This window comes from Phascolarctos cinereus, unplaced genomic scaffold, assembly GCF_003287225.1.
Source record: "Phascolarctos cinereus isolate Bilbo 61053 unplaced genomic scaffold, phaCin_HiC Scaffold_1;HRSCAF=81, whole genome shotgun sequence".
In the NCBI taxonomy this organism is placed as follows: Eukaryota; Metazoa; Chordata; class Mammalia; order Diprotodontia; family Phascolarctidae; genus Phascolarctos; species Phascolarctos cinereus.
Window position 1 is genome coordinate 91353986 of NW_027555514.1, and position 18322 is coordinate 91372307.

General features: G+C 45.9%; 1 protein-coding gene across 2 annotated transcripts; it reads left to right on the top strand.

The window, feature by feature from the left end:
• The first annotated feature begins 1627 nt into the window (after positions 1 to 1627).
• ABCF2 (ATP binding cassette subfamily F member 2) lies at positions 1628 to 18283 on the top strand. Of its 2 annotated transcripts, none has more exons than XM_020977847.2 (15): positions 1628 to 1756; positions 3200 to 3398; positions 9752 to 9964; positions 10507 to 10689; positions 10822 to 10993; positions 11839 to 11934; positions 12613 to 12715; positions 13563 to 13658; positions 13782 to 13901; positions 14007 to 14096; positions 14391 to 14501; positions 15455 to 15517; positions 16002 to 16130; positions 16765 to 16968; positions 17550 to 18283. In XM_020977847.2, the coding sequence occupies exons 2-15, from the start codon at positions 3239 to 3241 to the stop codon at positions 17685 to 17687; spliced, it is 1878 nt and encodes a 625-aa protein (XP_020833506.1). In that variant the 5' UTR covers positions 1628 to 1756; positions 3200 to 3238; the 3' UTR covers positions 17688 to 18283. The 2 variants fall into 2 exon arrangements, with proteins under 2 accessions (XP_020833506.1, XP_020833507.1); XM_020977848.2 differs by lacking the exon at positions 1628 to 1756 and adding an exon at positions 1779 to 1911.
• The last annotated feature ends 39 nt before the right edge of the window (positions 18284 to 18322 follow it).

The window sequence follows — 18322 nt, forward strand, 5'->3', positions numbered from 1 at the left end:
ATTAGAGATAACCAACAGAGGGAAGGCAATAGAATTAAGAGGAATTGGGACAGGCTTTTTCTAGAAGGCAGGATTTTAGCTGGGACATGAAGCCAGAAGGAGATGAGAAGGGAGAGAATTCCATGAATGGAGGACAGCCAGTGAAAATGCCCAAAGTTGAGAGGTAGAGTATATTGTTCCAGGAGATCAGTGTTATTGGATTGGTTGGGGAGGGACTTAGCGGTGCAGGAAAAGAGAAGAGAGAAGGTTTGAATGTAAGAAAACTAGGTTATCAATACAGAGGCCTTGAATGCTAGCCTAACCAGTTTGAACTTTTCTCATCAGGTAATTAGCCATTGAAGGGTTTGGGGCAGAGAGGAATGACATGACCAGATGTATGCATCGGGTAACATTTTTTTTAGTGGCATGAAGTTGATGGAGGGATGGGATGGGGTAGAGTGGAGGGGGAATCTGCTTCAATAATCTAGGTGGATGGCAGTAGGATGGTGGCAGCAGGAACAGAACAGAATGGATGGGACAGATTTAGTGAAGGTCGAATGACAGGATTTAGTAAATAATAAAATATATGAGAGGGAAGAATTAAAGAGCACACTAAGATTAATGACTGAAGACTGGGTGAAGAGCTTGTCCACGGACAGAAACAGCAAAGTCAGAGAAAGGAATGAGTTTAAAGAAAAGACAATACGGGAAGGCAGGGAGAGAGAGAGGAGGAAAGTGGGGAGGAAGAGAAGGAGGAGGAAGGGAGAGCACAGGATGGAAAACTAGACCAAGAGCAGAAATCTGGGGTCCAGCCACATTAAAAGGGTTCGGAAAAGGCTCAAGAGCCCACGGAGATAGAGCGGGACTAAGAACAGAGGTAGGAGAACCAGAGAGAGGGCGTCCGAAGCCGAACCACAGCTACAGCCTCAGTGGTCAGAGGTACGAGAGCTGGAGGAAGAGGTTCTGGGATCTGGTGAGGCAGGAGGCCGTACGTAATCTCAAAGAGAATTCCACCCCACCCCCACCCCCGCCATACCGCGGAGGGGGCGAAGATGACATAGATGAGCAGGCAGGCAATGGGGGCAGGGGGTGCTGAAAACTGTTTCAAGAAGCTTGGCTTCGTAAAGCACAGAAAAAACGAAGTAAAGCTTTTTCAGGCGCGCAGGGATAGGCTGTGAAGGCCCTGGACTAAATATACTGTTATTTTAATACCCAGACCACTTCCTCAAACCCTCGCTCAGCTCTTCTCCTTTCTCCGAGACGCTTCGCTCCCTTTCCCACGCCCCCTGTACTTTATGTTCGCTCCGCTCACGCCAAGTGATGTATACTGGGAAATGTAGTTGGAGATCTGGCAGTCTCTCCTGTTGGGCCCCAGCCTGGAAACTCCATTTCCCAGCATCCCGTGAAAAAGAACTGAAGCAAGTGAGGGAGGACTTAAAGACACTACCCACCTGTGCGCACATTCTGCTGGGATTCGAAGTTCCTTAGACCTAATATCAGCCCACGAGAGTAGGGCAAGGTGGACTACAATTCCCAGAAAGGACTGCGTTTCTCCCTTAGATGACGTCATCCCGACAGCTCTGAGGCCTCTGGGAACTGCGGTAGTTCGCACGCAGGACCCTAGCCTTAGCCTGCCGGGCCGGGAAGACGACATTTCCCAGGTGGCTGCGCGGAGGCGCGCCGGGAGCAGGCAGGTGTTGTGATTGGCTGGCGAGCCGGCCGCACGCGGAGTAGCCGAAGCTGCTCTGTTGCGACAGAGGCCGAGCGGCGAGGCCCGGTGAGCTGGGGGAGGGGGTGCCGGCCGGTGAGGGCGGGAGAGTCGAACCGGGCCCGAAGGGAAGGCGAGGGATGGAGGGAGCGGGGAGGGAGCGGGGAGACCCCGGGGACGGAGAGGAGATCTGGGGGAAGAGGACTTCTGGTGAAGGACTGTTGGTGAGGGAAGAGAACCGGGCCGGGCCGGGGTGGGGGGGTGCGGCGGATGCGGGAGAGTAGAGACAGGAGTTGAGGAAGAAAAGTTGGGGGGGGGGAGAGAGGTGGAGGAGATGGTACAGAGTAGGAGGGAAGGAAAAGACGAGAGTGGAGGGTTGGGAGGAAAGGGAGGGAGAGATCGAGTTGGGGGAGGGGGAGAAAGTGGAGAGAATGAGAGGAGAGAGTGGAGAAAGAGGGGTACGGTAGGAAGAGAGAGTGGAGAATGGGGGAGAGTTGGGAAGAGAACAAAGTGGAAGGTTGGGAAAGGGTTAGATAGTAAAGAGAGTGGGGGAGGGGCTGAGGGGTTAGAGAGAAGAGAGTGAAAAATGAAGACGTGAGGGAGAGAGAGACATGACTGAAGAATCGAAAATGAATGAAAAGAAAGGGGAGAGTGGAGAGTAGAGAGGAATGGGGGGAAAACTGGAGAGTGGGAAGAGACAGTAAAGGCAGAGTCAGAGTGCAGGAACGAAAAGAATATAGGATGGTGGAGAGAGTAGAATTGGGGGGAAGAGATGGGAAAAGGAGGGAGCAGGAAGAGAGTGGAGGGGTAGAGTGTACAGAAAACAATGACTGGAAGAAGGGGATAGAGATGGGGGGTAGAGGAAAGAAGGAAGAGCAGGCTAGGATGGCTAGCTGGAGAGGAAAGGATGGAATGAGAGACGAGTCATTGAAAGGTGGAGTTAAAGGGACAGGGTATGGGGGAGAGGAAGAGTCTGGAGGGAACTTGTGAAAGAGTAGGGGAGGTTGAGGGCCCTAAGAAGGGAGAGGAATGAGAGCTAGGCAGAATGGAGGGTTATAGGAGGTAAACTGAAACGTAGGGTAAGGAAAAATTTCTTTTAGGGGACGAAGCTAGGCCATTAGGAACATAGATTTATAGCTGGAAGGGACCTTAGAGGTTATTTGATCTGTAGTCATTTTACAGACAAAGAAACTTGAGGCCCAAAAAGGTTCTGTGACTTTCCTGGCACTGCTAATGAAGTGGAAAAGCTAAGATTTTAACTGATTCTTCTGACTCCAGATCTAACACTGGTCTGTGATCTGGTAGTGAGGGTTCAGTAAGAGACGATGGGATTGGTGGGGTAAGGTTTGGGTCAGGAAAATACCTGAGGCTACCAAATACTGAGTAAGACAGTGGTTTGGGAATAGAGAAGACTGCTAGGCAAGATTAAAGAAAGAGAACAGAGAAAGGGCCTGCCTAGCTCTTTGTGGTGTGTTCTTGGGTATGGAGATTTCTTTACCTTTCTCGCTTCAGGTTAAGCTGAAAGAACTGTAACACCTGTGGCTACTCACCATGCCCTCTGATCTGGCCAAGAAGAAGGCAGCCAAGAAGAAGGAAGCTGCCAAAGCCAGGCAACGGCCCAGAAAGGGGCATGAAGAAAATGGAGATGCTGTCACCGAGCCACAGTTGGTAGAAGACAAAAATGAGGAAGCCAATGGCAAAGAAACCTTAGGTAAGGTTGAAATATCTTTTGTGGGACTTTTCTGATAATTCCGACTTGATGTGGGGTTTCCAGATCAAGAATTGTCAGAACCATAGCTTTTGTTAGCGTCATGACTTAGGTGCAGAAAAGGACCAAGTACGTGGCTTATGCAATGGATGTTTGGCCCCATTTTGGGTCTGTGACTTGAGCCCACAGACTTTGTTGGGTATCTGATGCCAGAGTAGAGTGGTGTGCTCATCCTGGGGTCTGGATACTTTTCTTTCTCAGCCTCTTATTTTCTCAGTGGATAATAAGTACTGTGCCCATATGGTGGCCAAGGTGCTGGGTTTTGTGTCGCATGGAACCATCCAAGGACTGTTGACCATGTAGGAAAAGGTGCCTTATGTTTGACCCCTGTGAAGAGAATCCTTTCTCTATTTTATTTCGTTGGAAACGTTTATTGAATATATGCTTAAGAAGGCACCAAACCAGAGTCTGTGAGAAGTACAATAGAATAAGATCCTCATTCTTCCTCCAGCCTTCTAAGAAGTTGGGGGAGATGAAACACATAAAGGGAAAAATTAATCAACTATATCAAGTTAATGTGTTAAGTAATTCATTACCCAGGTATTCTGTTTAGTTTGTTATTTATTTACTTGAGGGGCGCTGTGGTATGACAACCTGCCTTAGTGGTGGGAAAATCTGGTTTAAGTCCTACCTCAGACATGTAATAGTTGTGTGACTCTGGATAAATCACTTAACCTCTTAATCCATACTTCAGGCTAGATCTAAGTCTCTAATTTGCAGAATGATTGCTTTCCCACATCATAGAAAGGTTTTCCTCACCAGGAATTTCCCATAGCAGTGAAATTACAGGTCCTTCCTTCCTACCCTATTACCCCCCCCAAAAAAAATTTTTCATTATATGGAGCTTCTGTTGCAACCAATCTAAAATATTTATTGTCATTCCTCATGCCTTCTCAGTCTGCATTGCCTGAAGTGACCATCCTTCTCTCCAATCATCTGAGTACTGTTCCTTCACAATCAAACTCCAAATACATTCTCCTTTATGAACTCTTTTTCAGCTATACCAGCCCATAGTTAACTTTGTCCTCATGGAATTCCTGTAAAATGCTTATTGCCTATGCATATCATTTGACACTTAGCAGATGCTGTCTTTTATTGTTTTTCTTTTATATCATTTTTCCTCATTTAGGTTATAAGTTCCTTGAGGACAAGAACTAGATAGGGAGTTTCTTCTTTTTGCCTCTTTGTTCACTTTTGTCTTTTTGTAACCTTTGTACCCATGAAAGTACTTTGCACAATAACTGTTTAAGGAAGATGAAAATAAGTGGGGCCAGACAAAAAGCATTCAGGGAAGGGAGGGAGAAAGGAGAAATTGAGGGAGGAAAATAAGAACTAGGGGATTACTCCGTGCCTGGAACATTGATTGAGAGAAAACTGGTGAGACATCAGGCAATGTGGTGAAATGTTGATGAAAGGGAATAACTTTTACTGCTAAATTCCCAAACTTGTGCCCCAAAGGGGCATTTTATGTTGAAATATTACTGCCAACCTAACCCTGTAAACCTGTCCCCCCTTCTTTAAGATGTTGGACAACTCTTTAATTCAGTAAAGACTATTCTGAGGTTTAAAAAAAGGTAAAGGAAAGAGAAAACGACAATTATGAAGCTCAAGGTGGTTATTTTCATTCTATCTAACCCTCCTTCTGACCATCTGGGTCGGTATCCAAAGCATAGATAAGGCTGGTTCTTCCTTTCTAAGTGAATCTCAACCTAGATGTAGTCCATTTGGCTCTAAATAATTGTTACCTTTTAGAGCCTGGAAGCTAGCCTTCAACATAGCCCTCTCAGTGTTCAGGATAGACCACTTGTCTTTTCTAATATCAAAACTGTCCTCCTTTCTGGAAGTTCCCACTAAGTTTTGGCAGCAGGAAGCTTCCACTGGACCTTAGCCCTGGTCCCTTTGATCCTCAGATAACACTCATGCTCTGGATCTAATTAGCCTGACCTGCTAGCTCTACACACTTTTTGGTATGGTCTCAAAAAGATTAGTCATTTTCGGTTTGGTTCCCACTTCTCATAGGAGAGTGGTCTCTTCCTAAAATCCCACAGGAGAATTCTATAATATTCTAGTACTTTATACTTCTAGTAATAACACAGGCAGTTTTGACCCAAAATTAAAAGGTCATCACAGACCAAGGGGCAGAAAAATTTTTCATGACTAATTGAGAGGGCAGATGGGGAAGATGGAAGAAATGAGAGTGGCCAAAGTAAGATGTGTCATTTGAAACAAAGGAAGATGAAACCGTCTCCTAGGTAAAGTGAAACCATGGTCTTAGAGTGATATGGTCTTTAAAGCAATGGATACACATTGAATGAATTAGGATATTTGAAAACTCTTACTTTCACTCTTAGACCAAAGATTCATTCCCCAGCTCCCAGCTTTCTCCAAGGAGGCAAACATTTTGTCATCAGATCTAGCCTCTAAGATAATGGAATCTAGGTATCGCACCCCTTAACCATCCTCAGGTTGCTGAAAGATGATAAAAGCTCACATGTGGTTAGTGCGTTAATGTTTGGAAAGCGCTTTTCTCACAACCCCATGATATATATGTAGAACAAGTACTATTCCCATTTTGCAGATGAGGAAAGTGAGCCACTAAATTAAGGTTAAATGACTTGCCCATGGTCAGACAACTAGTAAATATCTAAGGTGGAACTCAAACCCAGGTTTCCTGCTTCTCAGGCTATCACTCTTTCCATTACTCTACAGTATCTCCTCAAGGGCTAGAACTAGGCTTCTTTCTGTCTTGGAACTTCCCTTATACTAGGTGTCAGGGTTACCACTTCTTTCAAAGCCCCTGTGGTCCACCTTTTGGGCTGCTGAGAGCTGAATCTTCTCTTAAGCTCCCCACAGTGTTTGGAATGATTCTGGGCTACATATCACCAAACTTGAGTATTGCCAATCTACCTCTGCCAGACAATCTTCTTCAGGAAGCGGAGCTTGGAAAATCAATAAGACCATCAAAGAGAGTAACTTCTGTCTACTGTTGTTCTTTCTTGATTTGTAAGATTCAACAGGGTCACAATATTCTCTGTGGGAAACAGCATGAACCAAAGTATACATAGGAATGAATGTGATTTATTCAGAGGCCAGTGAGGAAATTGGCTTGGCTAGAACAGAGGGTGTGTGTTGGGGAGTAGTGAGGGAAAAGATGAGAACCAGAAGGCTGGATAATGTTGGTTGAGAACCTTTAGGCAGAGGGTCTAAGGGTCAGTGAAAAAGAGGTAGAGAAAGTGGCACTGGAGGAGGAAATACAGGAGCTGGGGAGCAGCTCTCAAAGGAGCTTTGACCATTTTCTTAAATCTAATTCATGTGTAAGTCAGTACATCACCCCATGACGTCACTGGTCCTCTTCAAAAATGATGGATGAACAGTAGTCACACCTGTCCCAAAATAGACTTTTGGACCCATAGTTCTAGACCATCTAAGGAGACCCTTCTCTTCCTTCCCATTCCAACTTCCGTCACCATTCCCCACCATTGGATAGCTTCTACTTTTCTTTCCAAAGCAAATGAAAACCGCAAAGGTTGCCAGCTTGGGGATTTTGAGAATGAGCAAGTGGCCTACTTCCATTCCTTTCTCTGTCTCAATGGCTTACATTCTCAGTCCAGGCCTTTGTTAGTGCTGTCTCATTCCTAGATGATTGTAGGCTTCCTTCTCCCTGGCTTTGTCACCTCCTGGCCCATCTGCAGTGCCATGGTTTAAATGTCATCCATTTAGTCTGATGCTGTCATCAGCATCATTCTGTCTCTGAATTAACAATAATCTTGATGATAATAGTAGATGACATTTATGTAACACTTTGAGGCTTACAAAGCTCTGTTTTTAAAATCAATTTTCATTTAATGCATACAACAACCCTGTGGGCTTCTTACTGTAGTTGGTATTATCTCAGTCTGGTGAAAAAAAATGATGCTCAGCAATGTAAATTAACCTACTTCTGGTCATAGAGCTAGTAAGTTTGGAGGTGGAATTTGAACCTGAATCTCTCCTTTGAAGCTTTTAGTTTGTGACCAGCCTTTCATTGTAGGAATCCCTCATGTTTCCTCTGGATTTTCTGCACACCTTCATTGAACTTTGTCTTGCCCTTCTAAGGCGTGTCTTCTCGAACCGAACCAGTTTTGTTATCCTCACTAGCTGTGCTTCTGCAGCTCTTTTTTACCAGCTCAGCCGCCACCCCTTTTCTAAACTTACTAGTCATCCTCTAGGACTCAGCTTCACATTTATATCATTTTCATACTTTCAAATCACTTTTGTATCCATTCTTTTATTTGATCCTGAAAAGAAACGGTGAACCCTAATGTAGGTGAGGCAGGCATTGGTTATCCCTCATTGAAGTGGCAGTGATTAGGGGCCTGGGAGTCAGGACTGGTGTCCAAGTCATCTTGTATGACCTGGTTATATGACTTTGGGCAAGGCACTTTACCTTTAGGGCCCTGTTTCTTCATCTGTAACCTAAAAGGCATGGATTAGAATACCTGCCCTTTCAAGGCCACTGTGCCCTTCTAGGTCCTCGGGTGTGGCGTTTTGACTGAGTCCAAGTTTTACAGAACAAATCCTTTTATTAAGGGGATTTGTTCTGTGAAGTTTAGATTCAGTCAAAGGGCAACACCTGAGGACCTAGAGGGCCACATGTGGCCTCGAGGCTGCAGGTTCACCACTCCTGGATTAGGTGATCACTAAAATACTTTCCAGTTCTTAACATTCTATAACTGTAAAGAGACAGAGATACCCAAAGGTAAACTGACCTGCCTGAGGTCACCCAGCAAGTTAGCAAAAAGATAGCACTAGTTCCCAGGTTTCTGGACTCCAAAGCTAGTGTCTTTACACTATGTTGTTGTGGCTTCCAAGCTTCCCCATCAGTTTTTCCACTATCCCCATTTCATTTTATCCAAGAAAATCTCAGATAGCTTCTCTCCTCTGTGCCCTTCCGAATAATGATTTTAAAACTGAAATGGGTGAGTAGGCTGCCCATAACCCTGTCACTGCTTCAGGGACCATCTTTGGCAGTAGTTTTGGCTCATATAATGTAAGGGAGCAGTAGCTATATGATTCACAAGAAATGATCCACCATCTGGTGATGTGGGCCCAGTCATGAACCTGGATTTTTCTGTGGAAATTGAATATAGTCATTTCCTCCTCAGCAGGATAGTGATGGCACAAGCTTCTTTCATACCCTGTTAGTGGGGGCCATAGTGCCTTATGACTAGCCCCTTCTGGGCACTGTGGCTTCCTGGAAACACAGCCTCCTTAACAGCTCTTTTTGTGGTGGCAAAGAATTGGAAATTGAGAGGATGCCCAACAGTTGGGGAATGGCTGAGCAAGTTGTGGTATATGAATGTAATGGAATATTATTGTGCTATAAGAAATGATGAGCAGGCTGACTTTAGAAAAACCTGGAAAGACTTATATGGTCTGATGCTGAGTGAAGTGAGCGGAACCAAGAGGACTTTGTACTCAATAACAGCCACGTTATGCAATGACTAAGATTGTTAAACTGAACCCTTCTTAGCATTACGAGGATCTAAGACATGTCCAGAGGCCTCGGGATGGAAAATGCTGTCCTCATCCAAAGAAAGAACTATGGAAGTCGAATCGCTATCACTTATTTTTACCTTCTGTTGAGTTTTGTTTCATCTTTCTGATGGTTCCTCCTATTGGTTTTAATTTTTACTTACAACTTCACTAATGTGAAAACGTTTAATGTGTATGTAAATGTAAAGCCTATATCAGATTGTGCGCCATCTTGGGGAAGGTGGGGGGAGGAAGGGGGAGAAAAATTTTCAATTTAAAAGCATATGGAAGTGATTGTTGATAAATCAAAATAAATTAATTAAAAAAAAAAAAGAAACACAGCCTCCTTAGTTGATGAGGTGAGCTGACCGTATCCTTTTAGCATCTGCTGAAGGGCAGATAAAGTATATCAACCCTTCCAAGGGGCTTACAGTCTAGTTAAGGGACTTTAACATGTATAAAAATAATTATACAAGTTATAGTGAAATAAATGCATTGGAGAGGTCACTTGGTCCAGTGAGATGAGGTTCCATCCATCTCCATGACAGAAGCAAGAGAAGTTAGACATGTAGTGTAAGTGGAATGTTCTTGAAGAGCAGTGTGTCCAGGTGGTAGGTTTGTGTGGTATGTGCCAGCCTGGAGGTCAGTGCTGATCTAGCAGATTGTTTTTAATCACTATTAAGCATTGTGAGGTTGGTGGACATGAGTTGGATTCTAGTCTTTGGGAGCATTTGTGCCTGTTAATTGAGCCCATCTCATACCTCTTCCCCTGCTATCCTTAGAAGTGGATTTGCTGACCAAGGAGCTGGAAGACTTTGAGATGAAGAAAGCTGCCGCTCGAGCTGTCACCGGTGTCTTGGCCTCTCACCCCAACAGCACTGATGTCCACATCATTAACCTCTCCCTCACTTTCCATGGTCAAGAGTTACTCAGTGACACAAAGCTGGAGCTGAACTCAGGGCGTCGCTATGGCCTTATTGGTCTGAATGGAATTGGTAAGGCACTGGAATGGCGAGAGGTGTCTGGTTGGTTGTTTTGTCCACCAGCAGTATTTTTAGGGTATCTCCTATGAACCAAGCCTGGATGCAGAGATTACTAAGACATTGCTTCTGCCTTCAGGACCCTCACTGTAAGCAGGAAGAGGAAATGCAGGGCAGGGTGCAAGATAAGTTCCTGGAGAGTGGTACATAGTATAGCAAGTGCTTGTAGATGAGAGGAGAGGGAAAGTACTAGGCTAAGGTGGCCTGGAAGTTTCTTTGTAGATTTCTGGGAGGGTGAGCTAGATCCTTTAAAAATGGATACAAGTGATATAGGCAGCAGATAAAAGGGTGGAGGCAATGTTGGTAAACTCGGGGTAGGAGGGGACATGTAAAACCAGTCTCTGTGGGATGAAGCGTTTATACTGGGGAGTTGTGTGAGATAAGGTTGGAACCAGATTATGTGGGGAATGCCTGTGCTGATTCATCCTATTCCACTTTCCATATTCTATCCCCTACTCTTACCTTGCCCTTTTCCTGAATTTCTCCTTCACCTTCAGGGAAATCCATGCTGCTGTCTGCTATTGGTAAGCGGGAAGTGCCTATTCCAGAGCATATTGATATCTACCACCTGACCAGGGAGATGCCTCCCAGTGACAAGACACCCCTGCAGTGTGTGATGGAGGTGGATACAGAGCGGGCCATGCTGGAGAGAGAGGCTGAGCGGCTTGCCCATGAGGATGGTATGGACAAGGGCTGTCCTTGGGTGGGTGACCACACAGCGAATAAAGGTGGGGCAGGGTGGGGGTGGGGGGGGCCAGATTCGCCCTCTAGCACCAAAGTCCTTGGAGTGATATGTTGTCTTCTCCCTGCAGCGGAATGTGAGAAGCTGATGGAATTATATGAACGATTAGAGGAGTTGGATGCTGACAAGGCAGAGATGAGGGCCTCTCGAATTCTACACGGTTTGGGCTTCACACCTGCCATGCAACAGAAGAAACTCAAGGACTTCAGTGGTGGCTGGAGAATGAGAGTTGCTCTTGCCAGGTGGGTCCCTCCCCACCTCAGTTCAACCTAATTTCCTTGAGGCAGATCGTCTTCTGTCTAGTTTCTTAGAGCTGAGCCCTAGCTACTCTTTGGAATCAGTTGTCTTAGAACAAGAGTCAGCAGGGATGTATGCCAAGTGAGTGATGGCTTTAATTACGGGCAGTGGGCTTGTGGAGGGAGAGTTGTGTGGGTAACACATCTAAATGGGACAGAATGGTGAAGAAGGCCTTTTTTCCTTCCTTCTCTGGCAATATCTTCCAGCTCCACTTCCCCTCTTCTGGCTTGTGTCTGATTCCTAATAATCTGTGCTAAAGAATTGATTAAGGTGTTTAACAACTTAGGTACTTACCCTTTCCTTTCACTCTATCCTTTTAATACCTAGTCTACTGGGTGCTTTAGGTTGGAGGCTCCAGTAATTCCTAGGCATATTTCCCAAGTCAGCTTCCTTCTCTGCTCCTTCCCTGGGCTCTTTGTTTGACTTTTGCTTCTTCAAAGGAATGAATATTTAAAGAGCTGCTTTAGAAAGGCTACCTACCAACTTCTGTCTGGAGCTTTAAAGGGGAAAAAACTCTAAAGTCAGCTGTGTTTCACCCACTTCAGTTGGGTCTCTCCTCTGTTCCACATTTTCCCTTGTTTCTGGGTCTGACAACCCTGTCATCAGGTAGTTCTTGCTTATGTCTCACCTAGATGCTTGTGGCTATTCCAGTTTACTTCTCGTGTCCCTTGTATAGGTGGAGACTTACAGAAGAAACAGCAGCATCTTTATTAGGTCCTCTGTAGTCGCTTCTCCTCTTCAGGCTAAGTCATCTCTTTGCTTAAAAGCCTTCATTTCCCTTTCCCACCAGAGCCCTTTTTATTCGGCCCTTCATGCTGCTATTAGATGAGCCTACCAACCACCTGGACCTGGATGCCTGCGTTTGGTTAGAAGAAGAACTGAAGACGTAAGAGTGTGTGCATACATATGGGAGGTTGTGGTAGGGGAGGGCATTAGGACTGGATTGGGCAGGGATTCTTAACCTTTATTGTGCCATGGATTCCATTAGCAGATTGATAAACCTATGGACCCTTTCTCAGAATAATGATTGTAAATGCATAAAATAAAATATCTAGGATCAAGCCAATCAAAATATAGGTATTGAAATATTAGAAAGGTAAATTCATAGTGCCCATGTTAAGAACCCGTGGGCTAGGAACAAGGTCAGAAGCAACTCCTACAGCAAATTAAGAGCAGACCACTGAGAAGCTTCTGTGTAAGATCTTAGATTCAATTTGAAGTCTAGGAAGAATCCTGATGAGACCTAAAGAAATCTCTGATTTACATGGGTACTACACTACATTTGGGGATGACTTTGGTCAGTATTTTCTACACTTTTCCCAGTCTTATCAAAACCTATTAACTTCTGTGTTCTTTCGTCCATCCTGCTTTCCTCCCAGCCCAGGCAGCTGTCTATCCATAGCCACTTCCATATTTTAATTTGTGTGTATGCATACATATCCAGCCCCACTGTCTTCCCTTTTGCTTCTGTGGTTACTGCCACCTCCACCTGCTTGATTTTTAAGAAAATGGTTAAGGAAAATGAGAAAACTTGGCCTCCTTCATGAGATCTTTGGCTTTTCAGCTTCAAGCGAATTCTGGTCCTCGTCTCCCATTCCCAGGACTTCCTGAACGGTGTTTGTACTAATATCATCCACATGCATAATCGGAAGCTCAAGTATTACACAGTGAGTGGGCTCCTGCAGCCCCATTGGGGTGACTTCTTTGGGTTCAAGCATGTTACAGAGATTTGTTTTTGCTTTTATCCATCTTTTATTTTTACATTACCTTCATTTTCTAATGTGCCTCTTCTTCCTAATGAACTATCCTTATGACAGAGTTCTCTGTTCAAGACATATTTTTTCAAACTCTCAAAATTTTTCAGAAAGTCCAGGGCTACAGGCCTGCATCCTAATCCTCCCCATCAGAACAAAAGAACAGAGATAAAAACTTTGGCAGCCCATTTTTAAAGACTGTTTACTCATGTCCATGATGGAGGCAATCAGTCCTTATTGGCCATGCCGTGCTGTGGGCTAGGTGATAGGAAAAACTGTTGCAGCTCTCTGGGTGACTGCTGAGTTCTTCATTGCCCCCACATAGCGGTTGCCATGCACTGTGTATATCTGCTCAGCAGTTGCTCCCAAATCTGTAGATTCCCAAACCTGAAGGTTTGACCTTGAACACATCCCCCTCTTTTTTGTCACATAGTCATTTTTCAGTTGTGTCTGACTCTTTATGACCCCGGTTGGGGTTTTCTTGGCAAAGATACTGGCGTGGTTTGCCATTTCCTTCTCCAGCTTACAGATGAGGAAACTGAGGCAAATAGGCCAGAGTCACACAGCTAGTAAGTGCCTGAGGCCAGATTTGAACTAGATGTGTCTTCCTGACTCTAGGCCCAGCACACTATCCACTGTGCCACTTAGTTGCCCCCTCTTTACCTGCTGTGTAATCTTGCCCAGGTAGAGGCAGAATAGTCCTTCCCCTGACCTACCTGAATGAATACAGCTGCCTGCTTTATTCAACTCATTCATGCAGGGTAATTATGACCAATATGTGAAGACACGATTGGAACTGGAAGAAAATCAGATGAAGCGTTTCCATTGGGAACAGGATCAGATTGCTCACATGAAGGTATAAAGGCTGTGGAGTCAAGCCTGGAGCAAGGCAGTGGAAAAAGTGCCTTGAGAAGCTTGAGGGTGGGGGAAGAAGAAGAAAACCGTGTACCCTTACCCTGATTACCCTGGTCTATTTCAGAACTACATTGCTCGATTTGGTCATGGCAGTGCCAAGCTGGCCCGGCAGGCCCAGAGCAAAGAGAAGACACTGCAGAAGATGATGGCGTCAGGGCTGACAGAGAGGGTTGTTAGCGATAAGGTAGAGGCCAAGTGGGCCCACGGTTTTTGGTCATGTATTGCTGGTGGGAAGCAGGTGGCAAAGGGGCCTAGACTCTAGTAAATGTTCTGTGCTTCTGTTCTTCAGACACTTTCATTTTATTTCCCGCCGTGTGGGAAGATTCCTCCACCTGTTATCATGGTGCAGAATGTGAGCTTCAAGTACACAGATGATGGGGTAAGTTCAGACCAGGGTGGGTTGAGGGGCCAGAGTGAAGAGGAAAAGGTGGAAGGATGGTGCCAGGACCAAGGGATGAGTCCCCGTTAGGTGGATGCTGAGCCTTCCAAGCTATCACCACTCATACCACCTTAGAGGGTAGGGGAATTCAAGATCTGACATTTGGGGAGGGACTAGGTAAGGGATGGGGGTCTCTGTCATCTGTGGTCTTCCCTCTCTTGGGGGCAGAGGTTAAAGAGGGTCATGGTGGGACAGGGCACTGAGGGGTCCATGTTTCCTCCATCCAAACAACAGCCCTGCATCTATAACAATCTGGAGTTTGGAATTGACCTAGATACACGTGTGGCTCTAGTGGGGCCCAATGGAGCTGGAAAGTCAACCCTGCTGAAGCTGCTAACAGGAGAGGTAAGATTAGGAGGGTCAGACTGCATGTGTATCCACTTGGGAGAAGGAGGAGAGGCTTTGTTTGTTCAGGCGGCCTTCCCCATGAGTGCTCTGAGGGCTGGAGATTGCATACTGTTCCAGGACAATTCTCAGTGGTAATTCTCAGTGACCCCTGACCCACTATATTCTTCTTCTTGCTTTGGCTTCCTTTCTTTCATCTAGGCTCTTCTCCATCAAGAGCAGGATTTCTTTTCAGGTCCACAGATAGATTTCAGGGACCTTGAATGAGAAAAATTACGTCTTTATTTCACCATAATTGGTTCTGTTTGTAATCCTACATGTTTTATTTTACACATTTAAAATGTTATTCTGAGAAAAGGGATCTGTGGGTTTCACTAAGCTTCCAGAGAGATTTATAATGGGCTAAAAATTCCTGAACTAGGGGCTAGGAAACTTCCCCCAAATGGCTGGAGGATGGAGGTTCTTTAGCCAAGAATAAGGCCTGGGGGAAGAAGGGGATGTGACTTGCTCAGGTTCACATTGTTTTCAGAAGACAGCTGGTTTTTACTCCAAGAGCGGTGGACATGAAGTTATCATCTATTTAGTCAGAAAAGAGAATCCTGTATGTTGGGGGTGGGGAGAGGCAGAGGAGAGATACTCTGCTAAGAAACTTACTTGTTATCTGTCTTGTCTTCCTTATTTGTCTGAATGTTTTCTGCTCCATCTGTGCCTGTGTGTATCTCTCTCCTTGGGGTGGGGGTTGGAGTTTATGCTATCTTCCTAAATACATTTAGGGTGGCCAGGATATAAACATACATTTGTGAATCTGTGTTCTGTTTAACTGTGTGGTTGAAGCCTCTGGCTAAGGGGGTGTGTGGTATGGGGAGGAGGTGGAGAAAAATTATCCATGGGCGTGTGTGTCTTTGTCCCTTGGTGGGGAAAGTTTTATGTGTTCCTTGGTCGTGTTCTTTCAGCTGCTGCCCACAGATGGGATGATTCGAAAACACTCTCATGTCAAGATTGGCCGCTACCATCAGGTATGAGGGGAAGGGAATAAGCATTTATGTGGTGCCTGCTGTGTGCTAGGCACTATGCTGAGTACCTAACCGACATTATCTCGTTGAATCCTCACAACAACCCTGTGTAGGTGCTGTTATCATCCTCATTTTACAGTTGAGGAAAATGAGACAGAAGTTAAATGTCATTTAAAGACTTGTCCAGGGGCACACAGCTAGTAAGTATCTGAGGCTGGATTTGAACTCAGGTCTTTCTGACTCCAAGCCCAGTACTCTGTCCACTGTGCCACCAGCTGCCTAAGGTAGAAGAGACCTCTGTCTGGCTATCCTTGACTTTGCTGCCTCCCTAGTAAGGGATGTATACAGCTTACCCGATGCCATAAAGACATAAGCAGATAGCATTGAGTTTGCCATCTCTCAATCAGAGGCCTCAAGGGCGAGGACTGAGTGGTTGTCACCGCTAGGGGTTATTAACACTCAGCTTATTGCTGTTCTCCACATGTAGCACTTACAAGAGCAACTGGACTTGGATCTGTCCCCCTTAGCATATATGCTGAAGTGTTACCCAGAGATCAAAGAGAAAGAGGAGATGAGGAAGATCATAGGTCGATATGGCCTGACTGGGAAGCAGCAGGTAAGCAAGGATGGCACTCCAGGAAGCTGAGGGAATCCTGAGCCGCGTGGACTCTGGGCATCGTGCCCTGAACCCCGTAGTTCTGCCGGCTCCTCAGACTCTTGGTGAAATTCCTTTTTTATAGACGTTAGCTCTTAAATTGTCGTTCTCCCTTTTTTCCCTTCCCCAGATAGAAGGGAGGGCGAGTAGCAGGGAGGGAACATCATAGCTGGCTGAGGTGTTTCATCTTGTTTCAAGATCCTGATTTTCTCCTTCCTGGTTCAGAGTCCTGTAATGGGACATGTGCTGGGAAGGGCTGGGAGCCTTGATTCTCTGCGCCTCATGTTTTGTGCCCTCAGGGTAGGGGCCTAAGGGAAAAAGAAGAGAGCGGCAAGAGACTCAGATATGCATAGTGACCTCCCATAATACAGCTGCTTTCAGGGGAGAAAAAGGGAGTGCGGCCGTGGAGACAGATTCCAGGATCGAAAGCTTAGTGCTTTCCTGAGCCTGTAGCTCAGGTATTAAGGAGAGGCCCCCTACGTTTCTGACTCCAGAAACATTTTTAGCTACGAGTCAGGAATTTTGTGTGCTAATCTTGACTGACAGTGTGGCATGTTACAGTCCATGTAGGTCAAAAGGTTGTGATCCCACACAGGTGAGCCCAATCCGGAACCTTTCAGATGGGCAGAAGTGTCGAGTGTGCCTGGCTTGGCTGGCTTGGCAGAACCCGCACATGCTTTTCCTGGATGAGCCTACCAACCATTTAGACATTGAGACGATAGATGCTTTGGCTGACGCCATCAATGAGTTTGAGGGCGGCATGATGCTGGTCAGCCACGACTTCCGGCTCATCCAACAGGTGAGAGCTTTTGTTCCTCAGGAGGAAAAGGAATGGGTTTGGGGGAGATATGAGAGCAAAGACAGACACCGGGGAAAAGGGACCCTCTGAACGAGAGTTCTGGCAGCTCTGTGGTGCCATTCTTGAAGGACCTGTAGTTGAAAAGCTGCCTTTCTTGGAAAAAAAACCAACCTAGGATTCCTGGTCTGACCACTTTTATGAGGAGGAACGATTACCTTCTTGAAGGCATTTGACCTGTGAGTGGGGAAGGAAGGGATCATGAGGCACTGGACTGAGTTACTGAAAGAGGGTCATAGGATTGTAGATGATACAGTTATCTCTGGAAAACATCAGAGGTCATCTACATCCTCGTTTTATAGATGAAGAAATGAAGACCTAGAGAGGTTAAGTGACTTGCCCGTGGTTTACACAACTGATAAATAGGGAGTGAAGCTGGAGTTGAAACCTAGAACCCCATGTTCTTTCTACAGAGCAGTGAATTGGGCTTGGAGATATCTTGCTGGCCATCCCTTAGAACAGAATCAATCCTAGTTTTCTGGACTGGATGTAAAGAGAATTGAGGACTATGATTCTTGTTTCAGGTTGCCCAGGAGATCTGGGTCTGTGAGAAGCAGACAATCACCAAGTGGTCTGGTGATATCCTAGCCTACAAGGAACACCTTAAGTCTAAGCTGGTTGATGAAGAGCCCCAGCTCACCAAGAGGACCCACAATGTGTGAGCTAGCCACCACAGGTTTGGGTCAGGATCTTGGTCAGGGGACTAAACCATCTGCTACCCTGACCAACCACCCAGGACTGGACCCCCCGGGGCTATGCTCTTGCATCACTGCAATATTCCTCATCCCTTGCCATCTCTTCCCTTTCCCCTCCCATTAACTCCCTGTTCCTGCCTTAGCAGCACTCTGACTCCTGCAGACACCACCTGTCTGTTTCCCACCCTCTCTCTGCTTACCTTTATTCACATCTGGACCACAGTTGGCCGCCCTCCCTCCCATATTGTTTACCTTTTCCATACCTGGATGTTGATGCAGTCAGGGCCACCTGGGGGCAGCCCTGGGTCCCCGACCCTTAGAGTTGGGCCACAGTGAAGGGAGCCTGGGTTCAGGGAGGTATGAGGAAGGTTCCAACCCCTCCTCCCCTCCCCTTCCCTTCCACTTCTGCTTCTCTTCTCCCATTCTGCTTCTGATTCAGAGCTAGGGGCTGGGGCCCTGGTTCTGGTCCTGGTTGGTTTTTAAAGAATTATTTAACAGTGTAACTACCAGATCTGCCTGACACCCCTACAAAGCGTCCAATAAAGAAAAAGGAAAAAAAAAAAGCCACAGCCACACTTTGCTTCCTTGGCCTGGGTACTGTT

Bases quoted from the DNA above. Each gene is read 5' to 3' on its own strand.
- ABCF2 (XM_020977847.2), top strand. From the start codon at position 3,239: ATGCCCTCTGATCTGGCCAAGAAGAAGGCAGCCAAGAAGAAGGAAGCT. The intron at 16,131-16,764 runs GTAAGCAAGGAT...GATCCCACACAG, and splicing joins GCCTGACTGGGAAGCAGCAG to GTGAGCCCAATCCGGAACCT. The intron at 16,969-17,549 runs GTGAGAGCTTTT...TTCTTGTTTCAG, and splicing joins ACTTCCGGCTCATCCAACAG to GTTGCCCAGGAGATCTGGGT.